At 42.7% G+C, this 18,151-nt stretch overlaps 1 protein-coding gene across 15 annotated transcripts in view; it reads left to right on the forward strand.

Moving 5' to 3' along the window:
- caska (calcium/calmodulin-dependent serine protein kinase a) overlaps nt 1-18,151 on the forward strand; it is a 200,182-nt gene that overhangs the window by 60,351 nt on the left and 121,680 nt on the right. For all 15 annotated transcript variants that reach the window (XM_036138860.1, XM_036138861.1, XM_036138866.1 and 12 more), the window contains exon 3: nt 16,638-16,743. In XM_036138860.1, coding sequence (XP_035994753.1) covers nt 16,638-16,743 — 106 coding nt within the window. The remainder of the gene's footprint in view (nt 1-16,637; nt 16,744-18,151) is intronic.

The raw sequence follows: 18,151 nt of genomic DNA on the forward strand, positions 1-18,151 counted from the left end.
CAGCAGTTTCCACCTGTAGTGTATGAACCACGTTGTATGTGGGCAGACTTTTTTTTTTACAGGACATTAATGTAAGCTCAGCTGTTGCTTTCCACAGCGTGCAGACATTTAAGGCGTTAGGAAAGCGAGAGCACTCCCTCCCTCCGTGAGCTTTTTATTTCCCAGTTTATTATAGAGTTGTTGTGCATCGGTAATCCTGAAAAGACTGCTGAGCATTGTCTAGACAAAACACGCAGAAGGCCTTATCCAACACCTCTCAGGGGCCGGGAGAGTAGCGGAGGGAGGGGACGGGGGAACAAAGGAGGAGGAGAGATTGAATTACAGATATTTACAGGGTGGAGGAAGGAGCGATAAGCTTGATACGATGAAGAGGGGCTGAGAGGAATGCAGAGAGCCAGGGCAGTTTAGCACAAGGTCCATGTTAAACAGCTGGAGCACCAGGTTTACTGCAATGGGCTCTAAACAGAATTTAAAATGCATCATGGGAAGGGAGCGCAGGTTTCTGCATAGATGCTGCTCACTTATGTTCATTTTATTATCAGATTTTTTTCACGGTCACGGTTCTCGCTCATAATGTCTGATTGCAATGAGATAAATCAGCATTTTTCTCTCTTAGAAACACAGCACGGGCCCAAAAATATCAAACTGCTCTTTTAAGCGTCAGCAGCAAATGGATGTTCCAGTTAATCATTGTTAGCGTCGACACCTTTATGGAAACCTCTGAAATGTGTACAGAATGAAGACAGCGAGAGAGACGAAGACGATGCGTTTAACTGCATATGAACTTATCATTTATTAAGCCTCACAGTGACTTTAAGCTGATGTCCTGAGATCAAACTGTTTCTTTATGCTCATTTTTATTGCTTCAAAGGGAGGAAAAAGTCGGGTCTGCTCTCCTTTGTGGGCAACCAAAACCACATCTCAGTCACCTCAGGAGTTTTAGTGTAAAATGAAAAGTGTTTTCCATTTCAGCAGCTGACACTGACTTCATTCAGCTTTAGATCAGATATAACGTGATCCTCTGGGTCGATTTAGTCGGTTTAGTAATTCCAGGATGTAGTCAGGTTACCTGGTTTGCCGAAAACAAATTCAGTAATTTGATCTTCCAGCCCCGAATATCTCTTACTCGCTTCCAGGTTCGATGGCTAAAAATGGCATCAGAGCACCACAAAGGATCTGGAACGTTGCATTTCTGCCAAAGACAATCCACCGTAATCCTCAACACATAGGAGGCTTTCCATCCGTAAAGCAGAGTGACAGCATGAGGGCTGCTTTAGTCACAGATGAAAAGAGATTTATTAGTTAGATTAAATGCAGGTGCAGATTTGAGTGTTTTCAGGATGTTTCATTAACTCAAGATGTCTGATGTTTGCAAAAGGAAAAAAAAACAGATCTGTTTAAACTATGAAGTTGGCTTTCCACAAATGCTTGAATTCATTTTCATACAGGTTTAAGCAGTTAAAGGGTTTTAGTTCTGAAACAATGAACGGAATCGAGAGACAGCTAAAAGCAGATATTTACATACACACTTATATGAAACACGTGAAACTCTTTGTTTCCTTCCTCACTATCAGGCTTTTTAGTCGGATAAAGATGTTTCCTGTCTTGGGTCAGTTAGGATTACCAGACTTAAATGTATTTTATAAATACTGGAATGAATATTACAAGTGAGAACTTCTTTCAGACTATCTTGTTTAACGCTTTTCTTAAAACTCAGAGGCTTGCATACAGTGAGGTTACAGTGGATTTAAGCTATTTGGGAAAGTCTAAATGATGTTATAGGGGCTCAGTAAGCAGCTGATAGGTGAACTGACAGCCTGTAAGTTAAATGTATTATAAGGCAACACCTCAAACACACCGCTCCCTTAATTATGGAATATTATGGAATATTATGGAAGTGCAATAGGCCCAGATAGCAGGAAGAGAATGGTGGACCTCTCCGAGTCTGATTCCTTCTTCGGGGCAACTCCCAGAAGCCCGATGGTGCCATGTTCATGATGTAAATATCAACAGCAACTCTTTTTTCCCCCAGAGATGAACGTGTTCTGTTGTGAAACGTGCAAATCAACATAGAACAAAAAGCAAGAGACCTTGTGAAGATGAAGGCTGAAGCTTGTGAGAGAGCATCACTATCCACAGGGAGGCTGGGAGGCAGGAAGCCGTTTCTCCAGCAGCAGCATAGAAAAGACAGCATAAAGTTAAGAAATGCATTCCAGGACCAGGAATCAATGTTTTTATACACCTTGTCCTGCGGGCTGATGAAGATACAACTGAAGTGCATCGTTATATTAGGAGGAAAATGGCGGAAGCTTGCAAACCAAGGAACAACATTCCAGCTGTGAAGGTGACTGCATAAGCATGTGTGGGGGGGTTGCTACAGGATGGACAGGTACACTTTACAAAATAGAAGCCATTATGAAGAAAAGGTGCAGTACTTTTGCATCTCACAAAGCGAAACTCATATACAGAATCGTTACACCTAGAGTTATATATTTAAAGTCTTATTTTCTTGATGATTATGGCTTACAGATCACAAAAACCCAGGGAAGGTCTTCTGGTTAGAGCAAATCCAAAATGCCAACATTACATCCAATCAGAGAAACCAGTAGGAAAATTTCCAGACTACTTTAATGCTTAATCTGCCAGAGGTAGGAATCATTTTGGACTTGTATAGGGCGCATTCTGCAAAGCGTTCACATGTCTGTCTGTTCTCGCCCTGCTTGTAGTTGTAGTTGTTGTTTTTTGGGATGCGTGCAGAGATCAGAGCTGTTGCACGTGAGCAGGCCAGACACACACCCACACACGGCTAAACACCCTGAACAGAGCCCAGACCAGTGGAAGTGGGTCAAAATGCTTCGTATCACGGGAATGGATTGGTCAGCCTAGGCTGATAGAAACAGAGAGAGAGTCTAGAGGTCTGTCATTCTCTGAGGGAATGAAAGTAAGATTCATCATGTGCCATCAGCCACTGACTTCCCCAGGCCTCCCACATCTCTCCTCCTGTCTTTTCCACAGTCCTTTTCCTGTCTCCCCTTACTGTCCCCATCTTATGTTTTCACTCTTCATGTAGCATCAGAGCCGCTCCAGGTCTTTTTGGGGGATTCTCTCCCCCTCCATCTCTAAGCCGGCTGTGACCCCCTGTCCCCCCCCACCGTCTGCAGAGTCCCTGCCACGTCTCGAGCAGCCAGCCACACGCTCGCTCTCATGCTTACAGCTGTCTTGGCCTCCCTCCCTCCCTCGCAGGCTCCGACTCCCAGCTGCACAAACAGGAATCACATCTGCTCATCACTCACTTTTTTCATTTTTATTTATTTCCTTTAAGGGCAAACTTTCTTGCTGACTACCTTTTTTTTTCTTCCGTTATTTCCCCCCTAAAACAGCCCTGTTCCGAACAGCTCGGTGCTTCAGTGGTAAATGGGGCTTACGCAGAGTTATGACACCGGCTCCCCAGAGGAGGCGGGATGGTGGGCTCGGGCTCGTGTGCCAGCAGAAACATCAGGACGACTGCATTTGGTCGCCTCCTGCTTGGCCTTGGGTAGCCGTCTTAAATAAGGAAGCATAATGTGCCTGTTTTGTAGCGTCTGAATAAAATCGCTTTAACGGGCTTTGGAACAAAATTACAGTGTCCAGTTTCATTACGGAGCTCCTTATGTGCAGATAAATTTGGCTCTCAGCTACTTATCCCCCTGTCTTCTGTGGAGTCTGCTCAGCTCACACAGCAAGGGGTCAAAGAAAGTACGCACTCTTAACGTACTAATACTATCACTCTATACTGAGGTTTGAAAAACAGCAAACATTGCCCGTCATATTATTCTCTTAAGTTTCTAAAGCTACAATTATTTTGATGAGTTGCCAAAAAATAAATATGTGTAGTGATGTAACCCATCCCCCACATACTCTTATTAAGATAACGTGGTGCTAAAGCGGTAGTTAGCGGGCTAACATAGGCGCGGCCTGTCAAGCTGCTGATTGCAGGCTACCCGAGCAGATAGCCCAGCTAATATCACGCTGCTCTACTTGTTGCTCGATAAAGACCTGAACAACCAAAATATATGATATTCTGTGCAAGCCCCGTCAACACTTCAGATGTTTATCCTACCTTTTGCATAAGTCTAGTTATCAAATTAAGAAGGATCTCAATCTATCGTCAGGTCAACATACAGCAGAATACACTCTGCTGTTATTCATTTAACAAAGGTCTGCCCTGCAGGTAGAAAACAAAGTAACCCTAACCCTAACCCTGAGGATTTAAGAGGGAAACTAGCAGTGGAATGATGTTAATCAAATGCACTTAAAGAGCTTGATCCTCATCAGTCTGGAGTTTTGCCAGTTTGTTGGTCGGGACATGCAGGGTTTGGTTAACTCTATGCTGAGACAAACAGACATCAGCCAGAACCTTGGTGAAGCGACATTTTGAACCATAATTTATAAAAAGATTAAATGAGCATCCGTCATTCTACAGTGGGAAAGATGTTTCTTACAAAACATTTAAGACGGTTGACGATATTCTCAGAAGTGAGGGTCCCAGCAGATTCACTCCAAAGCCAAACCGTTATCCATCCTCAGATGAATTGCCAAGAACCCAAAAGCTCAACTTCAGACTGTGCATGGCTCCGTTAGCAAGATAAATGTTAAACTTCACAGCAGAACCGAACATTATCAGAATACACACCTAACCTAAACCTAATTCACACTTTAGCCCTAAACCTAACCCTAACCCCCCAAAAAAGAGAAGTCCTCTCTTTGGTGGTAAAATACAGAAGATGTTCTCACTCAGCAGCAAGCACAATTAGACCCCCCCCCCCACACACACACACACACACCACAAATGCCAAATGCTTGTCTTACCATCCTAATGAGGGCTTTGCATCGACTTTTATTAATTTCAACCCCCCTAAACCTAACCTTTAGCAGTTGATGCCTAACCGTAAACTCAATTCACACGTTATACCCAAATCTAACCTCTAACCCACTTTCCGTCTACTTTGCGTTGTGAGCACCGGGACTCTGCTAAATGACCGCACAATGTGGAGCTGTTGTCAGAGACTGGTCCACGCAAGGTCAGCTAAATATCCCCCCCCCCCCCCCCCCACCACACACACACACACACACACACACACACACACACACACACACACACACACACACACACACACACACACACACACACACACACACACACACACACAAAGCCCATTTAAAAGGCCGTGAAAGTGGCTTTCCTCACGCGGTCTTCAGTCTCTGTGAAGCTGGCCGGGGTAATTTGCCTCTCGTCTGATGAAGCATCATTTTGACTCTCCAGCTGGAGCTACAGTGACTGATATTAGCAGCAAGCTCACCACGCCGCACTAAAAGCAGCGTTTAGCAGCGTTCGCCTCGTGGCAGCGCCGGCGGAGGCCTCGCGCTTCTCCTCAGAGGGTTTGTCTAATGGCAACGCCGCGGCTCACGGCTTAAGCTCAGGGCCTAATTAAATGTCACTGCACATGCATGGTGAAGCTACGCCGTGGCTTCACTGCAGCTCTGTGTGTAGCTGTGTGGCTGCGATTACCAACTCCTCCATTGCATCTTTGCAGAAATGTCTCCCCATTAGCTCTCATGGCTATAAATCAACCTCAGCAGACGCAGCCAGGGAAATGTCCCGCTGGGACCGCGGGAGCTAGCGTGCACCGGTACCGAGCGCGTGTGCTGCAGCTACGCGGCGGTGTTAGTTGGACAGACGGTTAATACAGTTAAGTGCACGCTGAAAGAATTGATGAAGATCGTTCTCATTCAGGCAGGTTGTAAACAGGATATGTATTGCTCCGTTTAGCTCCCGCCTTTTGAAGCTCCCACCGCAGCTGCCAGAGAGTGATGAATAGATGAAAAGATGGAGAGTCTGAATGGAAGGATGACAGCAAGACAGAAGGGGAAGGATGTTCCTACAAAAGCACATCTCTCACTGTTTGTCAATCATTGTGTGAAACAGAAAAGGGAGAGGTGAGCTGGGACTTTTTCCACCTGAAATGGGCCGGGGAACGTCAACAGGAATGTTCGGTCTCAATGGAGTCTGTGTCCGTCTCACCTCGTAATAATCCTTCAGTCTGACCGACGCTGTCAATGACCAGCTAATTAAAAGAATAGAGAACGTTTTCTATCGGTGGATCTTCCTAGACTTCTCAGTTTGATTTAATCAGTGAGAATGCTATACAGCATTCTCACTCATTGTTTTCATGTTTTTCTTTATTATTAATATTCCGTCGGCGTCTAACTACTCTCGCATACTTCAACCGATTTCAACAATTTTGGTATCAAAATGTTCGGCTCGTTCCCGGCATGCCTGCTATATCTCATGGTTATGCTAAGTTTTACACTTTTTAAAATATTTCACTTTTTGTGTGATTTTTTTTATTTTTATTTTTTTTGGCTGTTCCCATTGAAATCAATGCAAATTGATACAAATTCCTTCAAATTCCTCACATTCTTCCAATTCTTCTAATTGTTCTAATTCTTCACATTTTTCAATTTTTTGAAATTCTTAAAAAAAAAAAAAATTTTTTGAATTTTTGAATTCCTTCAAATTCTTCAAATCCCTTCAAATTCTTCATTTTTCCCCCAAATTTTTTAAATCTGATTTCAATGTTTTTCAGCTACTTTTTCTCTTCTGCATCTTCTGCTCAAATCATTCTGCAGATTAGCATTCTCACTCGCTGTTACGCAGGAGCAGCTTTTTCTAGTTTCATCTGTTCTTCTCCACATCTTTGTGTTTAGTCTGTAGGGTAGGGGTTCTATAAAAAGCAAAGAACCTGTTTGGCTTTCCACAGCCAGAGAGTCAGCTTCAGTCGGTCACAAAAACCTCTCCTCCAGTTGATGTTTGATCGTCTCCCTGCTGTGGTCCGAGTCACTGGATCACAGTGAAGAGCTGTCATAGTATCACCAGTGTAATATAAACATCCATCCATCCATCCATCCATCCATCCATCCATCCATCCATCCATCCATCCATCCATCCATGTTGCGTGGGGCTGGTGGCCGTCTCCAGCGGTGTTTATAAACTGGTTTGAAAAGTCCTTATTCACAATACATCAAATCAACGTGTGCGTCATCATAACCACATAATGACTTAGATGGAGTATTTGGATGGCTATTACATTTAATTTGCTATGTGTTCACGCTCTAGAGGCTACTAGTACGTTTGACCATCTGGGTAGAAGTGATGTATAATTTGATGACCCAGATCCTAAAGCTCATTGGGGGGGCTTTGGGGATATTTCTGCTGTAATGGGGAAAAAGGGGAAAATTGAGTAAAATATGGATTATGGATCAGCAGCGCCGCAGGAGCAGGCAGCACACATGCTGGTGTGGATTCTCAGTCGTCCTGGACAAGGCAGTCCTGTGGGCTTCAGCAGGAGGGAACTGGACTTCGTCTATCACAGGGAAGTGACTTTTTCCACATGAGAACTCCTTAGAACCTGTTTTCACAAAATCCAAACTAACCCTTTGATATGTGTTATCTGAACCACTGGTTATTACTCAGGCCTTTTCTAGTGCTTTTGATGAGCAAAGGAAAACATGTATTTTCCTTTCAAATACTTCGACGCGTTACCCATCAAGTCTGAGGCGGCAGTCTTTGTTTGAACACTTCTCGCTGAATACAGCTTTAAGTGCAAAGTCCTTTAAATCGATTTCAGCTGAGAATGATTTAGGAAAAGTATGTATAGAGAGTGAGAAGTGTGTGATGCAGTTGTCACAGCTTATTATAGTTGTACACCTCTGCTCTAGCCTTTTTTTTTATCCTTAGAGCTTCCTTGTGGACAGATTTGATTTAAAGTCAATTCTTTTTTTTTATCCTCCCATACGCTCGCAGATGCTCCGCATGCTCTACTGGAACCTCACCTAATCACTCAAACGCGCCTCCTGCTCTCCTTTCATCCCGTTTTACATGGCAGAGCAATATTTCCTTCGCATCAGAGACGTGACAGTATATTGATTTGTCTGAGCTGCCTTTTTTTTTTGTCTTGTCTTGTCCCAGTCCCCAAATTTGCTCCCAATAAACGATGGCAAGATACCTTTTTCTCGCTTCTTCTTCTTCTGTCCTTTGAAGCAAAACTGTGTTTTCTTTCCCCTGCTTCTGCTCTCCTGAGAAAATGTGAAATCTTTGTACGCTGAGCTTTATCCCACTGTGTCTGTCATGTCTCTCCCTGGTGATTCCCCTAAACAAGCAGCCCACATTGTTCTTTTCAGCTTCACTAACCCTCTCCATTAACCCTCCTCCTCATTAGGAGCCAATTAAAGTGGTAGATGCTCTTTGCCAGGCTGCGGCGAGAGGATCTGAAATAATGGCATGCATGCAAACAAACGGCACTTGAAGCAAATTGGGGAGCTGAGACCTGTTACCGTTTTGCATATGAGACACCCTCCTGCAGATGAGTCATCATCATGGGTCTTTAGGAGTGTGTGGATCGTGCTGAGCGGAGAGTTTTCCTCCCATAATAACTTGCTAAGCTACAGTGAGCTCTAATATTGAACAGAATAGCTGCGTAGCGAGGTCTGTTGGAGAACGTCGGTGAATAAACGGCATCATAAAGGCCAAGGAACACGGCTGACTGTGAAGCTGTGGAGACAGTTAAAGCAGCTTTAGGTTACAAAACAATTTCTCAAGCGCTAAGAAGACGTTAGTCAGAGAAGCAGCCAACTGCTCCATGCTGACTCTGGAGGAGCTGCAGAGATCCAGAGCTCAGGTGGCAGGATAAGGTAGAAGGACTGTTGTAAATCTGGCGTTTGATGGATAAATCGGCAGACCAGAAAGGCATTGTTTCATAAGAGGTCCTGTTTCCAGTTCTCCACAGGTCATACAGGGGACAAACGTGTGGATTAGGGGCTCTGGTCAGATGAAACTAAAAATGGACCTTATTCACCCACTGATGCTGCAAGTCACCCTCAAACCTCATCCCCGTAATGAAAGCTGGATGGTGTCAGCATCATGCTGAGTGATTGCTTTGTAACGAGTCAGAGCACCCAAAAAGTTCAACCAGACACAGAGAGATTTTTAGACAGGTTTATTTTAACAGAAGTACTGGCGGGAAGCAGGAAGCTGCCGGAGGCACAGTCAGGACCCACTGCAGGGAGAGGAAACAAGTTGGTGGCTGCTGAGGATTACATGGCAAACGGAAAACTCTGAATAAAAGCCACTGAGCTTTTCAAAAGCCAGGCAGACATCATGGTTCTATGATGGGGTTCCTTTGGCTCCTGGGGAATCCAGCAGACAACTGCTGTGAGACTGATGATGTCATGACAGGCGGTGGCTTCATTGTGGAGGAAGGCAGCTTTAAGCTCTGTGGCAGAATCCCAGAGGATTGGCAGGAATCCATAAGACAGGTGTGAAGAGAATGCTGGACATCTGCTAACACAAGGCTTTCAATAATCTGGCACTACCTGTCTGTCGGCAGCCGGTGTATAAAGGCAGAAGAATAGGTGGCGGTGATGAGCTTGAAGGCAGGGCCGCGGCAGGAGGACGGGCCAGAATCAAGACATGTTAGATCAAAGTATATTCATGTGTTAAAATGTCCCAGTCAAAGTCCAGGACTAAGTTCAATTGAGAATATGGGGCAAGATTTGAAAATTGTTCCCATATCGTCTCCAGCCAATTCTGACTGGGCGTAAGTTTGTTCAAAGCAGGCAGACATGTTTTTTTTTTTTTTTTTTTTTTATATATATCGGTCCCATCACAGCTATAAGTGGACCAAAAGGGGGTTCTGCAAAATATCAACTCAAGAGGGCTGAATACAAATGCTTGACAGACTTTATTTTTTTTTTATTTTTAAAAAGCACTCTTTGTGGGTCCTTCAAAAAAAACGAAACAGTCTAGTTTGTAGTTGTAACATGACAAAATGATGTCTAAATACTTTTGCACTTTAAAGAGCCGTTTAAAGACAGTTGTCTGTAGCTCTTCTGGGTTTAATCAGGTGCTGACCAGTGAGAACGATTCAAAAGATCTAAAAGCAGCGCAGCGCTCCCCAGCTCTCAACGGAATTCGTGTTTTAGTCCTCGGGTGTCTTCAAGATGAGTGCCGTGACCCTTTTCTGAGGGCCTGGAGGAAGTGCCACTGCTATAATAAAGTTCAAAAACATTCATACAGCGTGGAAGTGTGCAACGGTTTTTACCTTTTTCGCGTTTGAATTTCTCTCCATTTCTAACATGCTGTTCATGTTTTAGACATTCAGAGGAATAACACAAAGCAAGTGAAGAACTACACAGTCCTCAGCTCTGCAGCTCCTTAAAACACAACAATGACTGTAGAGATAAAATGCCCATATATGGAGAACCCTCCATAGAAATGAATACACTATTATCAGGAAGCCCCCCATCAGGGAGAACAGTCATGGCTGAAAGGTTTTTCATGGACACAAATCATGTGTTTTACCGTAAGGATGCAGAAAGTTTTCAAACTGTGCATTGTGCTTACAGACTGATGTGTTGTCCACTTTTGTTAGCTCGTGTTTTCTCACATATTTGGATACTCTGACCTATTTGACGCATTATTAATTAATAAAATTAGGTTTCATTTTTGAAGTTTGAGTTGACCATAGAGCTTTTCAGGGTGAGGGTTTTAGTGGAAGAAGCTGTAGGGTGTCAAAAAGTGTCCAACAAGCTTCGGGGTTGTGTTGCCACCAGTGCAGAGCTTGTTCAGCGTCAGCTGCAGCTGAAAATGAGTGTGTCTGTTTTGAAGGCCAGCTTTGTGGCAAGAAGAACATCAGAGAAGCAGCTTGGACAGATGGAAGTTTTGCAGGAAGTACAAAGATGAACAACAGAAGACTAGTGGAGCCCGGTTCTGCTGGAGGTTCTTCCTTCCCGCTAATGGGTGTTTTTTCTTTCCACTGTCGCTTCATGCTTGCTCGGTATGAGGGATTGCTGCAAAGCCATGGACAATGCAAATGACTCTCCCTGTGGCTCTATGCTTCTCCAGGAGTGAATGCTGCTTGTCGGGACTTTGAAGCAATCAACTGGTTCCCTTATATAGGACATTTTTGACCAATCTGTATAATATGATTGATTCTGACTTTGTAAAGTGCCTGGAGATGACATGTTTAATGAATTGGCGCTATATAAATAAAATTGAATTGAATTGAATTGGTGCAACGTTCCTTGCTTTAATTAATCTTATTGTCTGGGATGTCTAGAAAATCACTTGTCAAAAAGAAAAACTGAAAGCTACCACAAGGCTTCTGAAGCATTTTATAGAATCTATCTGTGGGGTTTGGTATTATCCAAGGGAGTGTGTTTCTTCCTTTTTCGCCCAAAAACACTGCCATGAATGAAGAGTGGGATAAAAACCTCCTCGGAGAACAACTTCTTCCAACAGTCCAGAAACATTCCCAGCATAATCGAACCCCAAACTACAAGACTAGAGTGGTTCAAAGATCATTGTATCAAAATTGACATCCATCTTAAGATCTGGAAGTGAACCCCCCAGAACTAACCCCCACTAAGCTTGTGTGGTCAGTTCAGAGACAGAGGGCGGAGAAATTGGAGCTGCGGTCAACACCCAGCAGTGATAAGACCAGAACGGCTCCAAATCAGCCAAGATCGGATCCACATGCTCAAATCCAGCATGCGATGGGGAAATGAAAAAATAGGTTCATCTCCAGTTCAGACTCTTCAGAGGTGTGATGTTTTGCTAGTAAAAACCTTTACAGCTTCTAAAATATGTTTAATTGTAAATTCAGTACATCATAGAAATATGTAAATAAAGTTATAAGCAGCAAAACGGAATTTTGTATCACTACTAAACTTTTGACATGGACTGTTCTGACCTGAGTAGGTAAACCAAAGACACCACGTTTACACGCACTTGTTTCAGCTCACTAGCTTCAGAAATAACGACGGAGTGCTGGAAGCTGCAAATCAGGTTTATTTCACTGGGATTTAAGTCGCCTAAGAAACGCAAGTTTGGGCATGTGAAATGTGTGTAGAGAGAATTTCTGGTGGAAAAAGAAGACTGGTCAAGTCAGTTTGAGAGTTGGACCACATAGATAGACTTTTCCAGCTAAAACGAGTAAGGAAGTATGGAAGCAGCCAGGTCGTTTTTACAGCTGTTGTCCAAATACTGTAAATCTTTAAAAGTTTTGTTTGGACCTACAGCAGAGTTGAGGGCAACAGAACCAACTGGAGTCTGAGCAGAAACGTTGTTTGCTCCAGTATTCTCCAGCTAATCAGTTTGGAGGCAGAAGTTCAAACCTCACCCACGGTGTGGAAACTTTTATTGCAGCACTTTTTATACAGAAGGCCATTAAATAATTTCAAAGGTCATCGTTTTCTACAAGAAAACACACTTTTCTTTTCACACTGTGGGAATAGAAAGCACTGTTAAAATGGCGGGTTTTTCTAACTTAAGAAATTGGATCATTAGGCCGACACAATTTATAACCCAAGGCAAATAATCTGTACCCATTGATTTAAAACCGTAGGATCCTGATATCTTTAATTTAAAGCAATCTTCTCAGCAGTCAGGTGATAACAAGCAGCTGCCGCATTGTTTTGGAGGCTACACATTAGAGAGGCTAATGAAGCAAGACATTATGGTAGAAAACTCACTCACACAGCGTGATTAAACAGTTTTCATCATATTTAAGCAAATGTTTTTTTTTTTTGTGCGTCTCACCTGTTTCTTCAAATTAGCGAAAGTCTGGTTTCCGGACCCTAGAGGTTGCAGCAGCTTGGATTTAACGTGCAGGGAGACGTTTCTATGATGTTCTTCTTCGTTCATGACGTGGCTTTAAACCCTCCTTACATAGAGAACGTTTCGACCAATCTGCCTGTTTGAATTATTAGTTAAGTGCCTTAGGATGACATGTTGTTAAGTGGGACTATTTAAATACTCTGAATGGAACTGAATATTTAGCTGATTAAAAAATAAACAGGAGAGTCTAATGGCATGTGAATGTGGCATTTCCTATTAAAAAAGCACGCAGTGTTCAGAAAAGCCATCGGTGAAGGTCTAATAGATACAAACACTATGCATTACTTATAGATGAAGAAAATAAACAGGATGAAAAAGGATGAGGAAAACGTAAATTGGACTGTGCATTTCCTTGATAAAATGCAGCCAGCCAGTTTCTGTACATCAGGCCAACGTTTTTTTCTGAGGTAAAAGGCAGCGCTCTTGACATATTGGTGGATTCAGGCATAGAAACTGTGAGCATGTTGGCTAGAAGGCTCTACATTCAGGGGGAAGACATGTTTTTCTGTATGTTGATTATTACTTGTCAACCGTTAAGAGCATCTTTTTGTACTACTGGCTGTCTTGGCAAGGATGCTCTTACAAAAGGGGTCTGTTCTTTCCTAGTTAAATAAATGTTAATTAAAAAATTAATAAATTTGGAACAATACCAACATCCATAAAGTCTGGGGACATAGTTAGGGGTAAGGGAGACATTTTTGCTTTCGCCCACCTTGTAAATTCAGTTTTACTGTAGCTCAGGTCTACTTCAGCCTCCATTTTTATTTTATGATGCATTTTCTAAACAATTCAGATGTGTATTTTAAAGGAGCAATAATAATAAAAAATAATAACAGTACCAGTCTCAGGTAGGGATGTACGTGTAGCATTGCTTTATGAAAATGCCGATATAGGAATAAATAAAATAAAAGTTATAATTATCAGAAGGTCTAAGTTCAACTCTGGGAGAATGTTGAAGATGTGCTTAATAAGACTCAACACAGAATTCAGGTGCAAAAAAATAGTGTAATATATGAAAAGAAAAATATTTACAGTTGTACACAATACGTACAAACAAGCCAGTAAATTTTTTTTCTAATGAACAATTACAGAAATGGTTACTAAACTGTGGTCTGCAATTTCCACTTCATATAGCCCCACAAGGCTGTGTTATTGTCCAAAAAGGTTGATTATGAGCAAAGGACTGAATGATATTGAAAAGTTAGTATATGGATGTATGTGGATTGGGGGAAGCGAGCTGCAGTGCCTCCTACCGCACTGATGGGAGTTGCAGTCTTCTTCTTCTTTCCGGGCACGAGGCGTGTCTCTAGCTCGCCACCCAATATATGGGAACAAAGGAACCTGGCCAGTTCCGTTCTTTACAAGGCTCAAAACAATTGCATCGACCTTCGGTGGTAGAAGTATCTGCAGCAGCTCCATACAGTCACCAGCCCACACTAAATACAACAGTGAGCGGCCATACTTATTGAAATCTCACCGGAAGTCTCATGGGAAAATCTCGTGGGAAAATATCTCGGCAACTCTCGCGAGATTACAGACTTAGTGCCTGATGGAGGAAATTTAGAAATGGAAAAATGGAGAAGCCTTAAAACAGCTTGGTTACATACGACATATCTGCATTAAATTCGGACAGATGTTAGTCATTTTCTAAGGTATCAGGATCGTCCCCATAGGTAAAACTGGTCAGGTATAAATAACCAATGTTTATTTCCATCTTGTTGTTTGGGTATATGTTTCAAATGGGGGATGGGAAGGGATTGGCCATTTAGTATTTCTTTGTACATGTAACAATAAGCACTTTATTAAGTCTGGTTATGCCTTTGCTACAACCACACCCACCGATTTATCTCCAATTTCGGCTTTTGTCGACAAAACACACAGTTCTTTATCGGCTCCTCAAGGTGGATCCTTACAAACAAAATGGATTGGATACTTTAGTTGGATCATGTCCCCTTAAGCCCAACAATATTTTTAAATCTGTATAAACAATATTGTCCATAGTGTTAGAAGTTTCACACCGATGCTGATGATACCATTTTGTACACATGTAGTCTAACCCTGAATCCTGCCCTGGCTTCCTTGCACTACTCCAATATTCAAATTTTTTTTAAAGACAACAAAACTACCTTACAGACTGTCATCTTAATACCTCTTCCCTGGATGCAACATGCAGCCTGTCTGCTTGTTGGAGTATTTTAGGTGTCTGATAATAAATCGTCATTCACCCATTCTACAAAGAACATCCTGGACACTATGACAGTCCAACCCATTCTAGATTATGATGATATAATCCACAGGACTACTTTCAAATTTATTTGTCATGCTGCTTTCTATTTAGTCAACTTCAAAACCATCCCAAATGTTTTACCATCTTTGGTCATTTCTCATTTCAGTTTACTGTCCACCAAAAACCGGAATAAGCTGCAATCATCACACTTATCACATCATACAATGGCTTATCCTCTTGTTTGTTTGTTTTTACCTAATAAATACTTGATGGCCATTTGAAAACCGTGACCCTAGTGCATAGTATCAGTTGCATTAAACTCATACATAATGCTATAATTTTGTTGTCGTTTGTGAGGACCCGAATGCTTACAGGACATCAGCCCCATTTTCTGACTAATTTAATGGAAGAAACTTGCAAAAAAAGAGTCCAGAGCAGAAAACCAAAACTCAAGGTTCTGAATATAAACCCAGTTCTTTTATTATCATAAGGGAGTGTCTCGTTATAGGTATCACCTCCTACATGACCTCATGGAAGCTTAAATGTCGTTACGCCAGCCCAGTGATATCAGGTGTGGCACAGATAGAGTGTCAATTGTCCTTCAATAACGTGCTCATCTCTTCCTTGCTTTTACAGCAAAGATGGGTGGTCTGGTGAGACGCTCAGCTAATCAGACAACCGGCATAAAGCACCAACAGTGATGTGAAGAACATTTCTTCTGTGGTTGCGTTTTTGTTACATTTAATTGTGTCAGATAGAACACATTTTAATTCTGGATTAAGATATCCTGTAGCTAGTTGTGCCACCCTCAGCAGCAGCAACAACTGACATCAACAGTTTGAGACAACTGGCAATGAGTCTCCAACATCGCCACAGAGGAACCAAGGCCTACTCTTCTTGCAGAACTGTTTTCAGTCAGCCCTGTTGCAGGGTTTTCAAGGATGAACGTCGTGTTGAAAGCTACAGTGTCTGAATTGAACTGAAGTCCAGAGTTTGGTTAGACCGCTTCAAGACTTCATTCTGCTTTATGTTGCCCACAGATGTCCTTGCTCTTGTGCTTTAGATCAATTTCCTGCTTTAAAACTGAGCTGTGACTTTTTTTTTTGTGAAGGTCCTGTACTGATGCTGGACCGTCTTTTGCAGGGTCTTCTGGTTGAAAGAGATTTTCATGTTTCCATCATTTCCAGCCACTCATCCAGGTCTTGAGGGAGCAAACGAGCCCCAGACCCTCACACTGCCACCACCATGTTATCATAGGCTGTTTCTGAAGTGCTGTGTGAGTTTTAGCTCACATGTTACCTGGCACACACCTTCCAAAAAGCTCCACTTTTGTCTTGTCAGTCCACAGAATCTTGTCCTTGAAGTCTTGAACTTAACAGAGGCCAGTATGATCTGCAGTGCTTTGGGTGGTGTTCTGGGTTTTTCACTCACGATATCTTTATCCAATATTAGTTTATTTGAGTATCTGAAACATTTATGTTTGACAAAAAAGCAAAAATGGAGATAAAGCTGTAAAGGGACAACCATATTTTCTCAGCTCTGTAAAAACAAGCTGTCTTTTCCCGGCCCACAGTCCTTTTCAGGGCCTCAATAACTGCGTTGATAAAAGAAAGTCCAGTAATTTTGTCCCTAGTGTCAGAGATCCGTTCTGCCACAAGTGCTCAACACATATGTTGTCTTTTTCTGTGTTCTCAGATCTGAAGAGAGAGGCCAGCATCTGCCACATGCTGAAGCACCCCCACATCGTGGAGCTGCTGGAGACCTACAGCTCAGACGGCATGCTCTACATGGTGTTTGAATTGTAAGTCCTCACTGCCAGGTCACATCTAAAGAACATATATAGAAAAGATCAGTGGGAAACTCTACATCTACTTTATATAGGTGGATATCACAGTGTTTGAAATAGAATTGGACAGCGAGGTGGTGTTTGCGAGAGAAGGCTACACAGCGATAGAAAAGGAATGGAAGATGGAGAAGTGTGTCCTGCAGCAGTTTTATGTAATCAGCACTGGTATGAGAAAGCTCGTTAGCCGAGGATGGGCCTCAGCGAGAGAAATGAGGGGAGATGGAGCGGCCCCACGTATATACGAAGGAAAAAAAGATAAGATTAGGATTTCACACTCGCTGCTACCTCCAGCTTTTCTAAAAGCCGCGCCTTCCCCGGAGCTCTTCCCGGCCCGCTCTCTATCTTCATCTTTCCTGCTCTTCCAGAACTAATTCCTTTATCGTGTAATTCTGTTATCGCTGAACAGGCAAACGCTCGGCCAGCGCGCGCCGCTCTGTCACACGCAAAGAGAGGGGACTTTGACGGAAATGCAAGTGAGCTCCATTTTAAAGGGATTTTCACGCTTTCTGAGCTTTTTTTTTTGTGTGCCCGTGTTTCACACACACGCTGCTGCACACAGCAGATGTTCTTGGAGCTCCGCAGCCATTTGAGGGGAGAACGGTGAAGTGAGCCAGCGCAGACAGCTTCTCCGGGGGGGCCCGCTCGCTTCCAGGTCCCAGTCCTCACAAATCAGCTGGCTGGAATCTGAGTGTGGAGAAAAGAGGAGCTGCAGCTAACAGCTAAGTTAAACTGCTGCAGAGCCTCACATGATGAAGACCAGCTCCACAGGAATTGGCAGAAGATTTAAAGCAGACAAATTATGAGAGAAGCCATTAGCAGAGACTAAATGACTGGATGATCACTTCAATCAGATGTTTGTGTGAGCTGTTTTCATTCCCAGAATGTTATTGATCACGTTTATGTGCACGGAGGAAGTGAATCACCTCAGGGTGCAGCTTGGTCTTAACTGGGATCACATCGTTTTATTACTGGATCTTTCATGCAAAACGCTCCAAAGGGATGTTTAGTTAGATTGTGAGGCAGTTAGACGGGCTGCTGATATCTGCATCTCTCTCCAGTGTTTACTGATGATTTCTGAGAAGAAATTAGATTAGACAGGAACTTACCGAGTTTATCTAAAGATTAACTTCTTTTCTCTCACAGTTCGTCTTGTCATCGATCCATGATTTAAACAGAGTAATCTGTTATCACTTGTCTATCCACAAGGCAGTTTTTGAAATACGATGCCTAAGCTTTCTCTCGTTATAACTGCTCCAAATACAATAGTTTCATATGCAAAATGTATATTCACTAGCAATTTTATTAGGATATTACTTGGTTGACCCTTTGGAGCTCCCTTAATTCTTTCAGGTATAGATTCAAC

This window comes from Fundulus heteroclitus, chromosome 7 (assembly GCF_011125445.2).
Source record: "Fundulus heteroclitus isolate FHET01 chromosome 7, MU-UCD_Fhet_4.1, whole genome shotgun sequence".
Lineage (NCBI taxonomy): Eukaryota > Metazoa > Chordata > Actinopteri > Cyprinodontiformes > Fundulidae > Fundulus > Fundulus heteroclitus.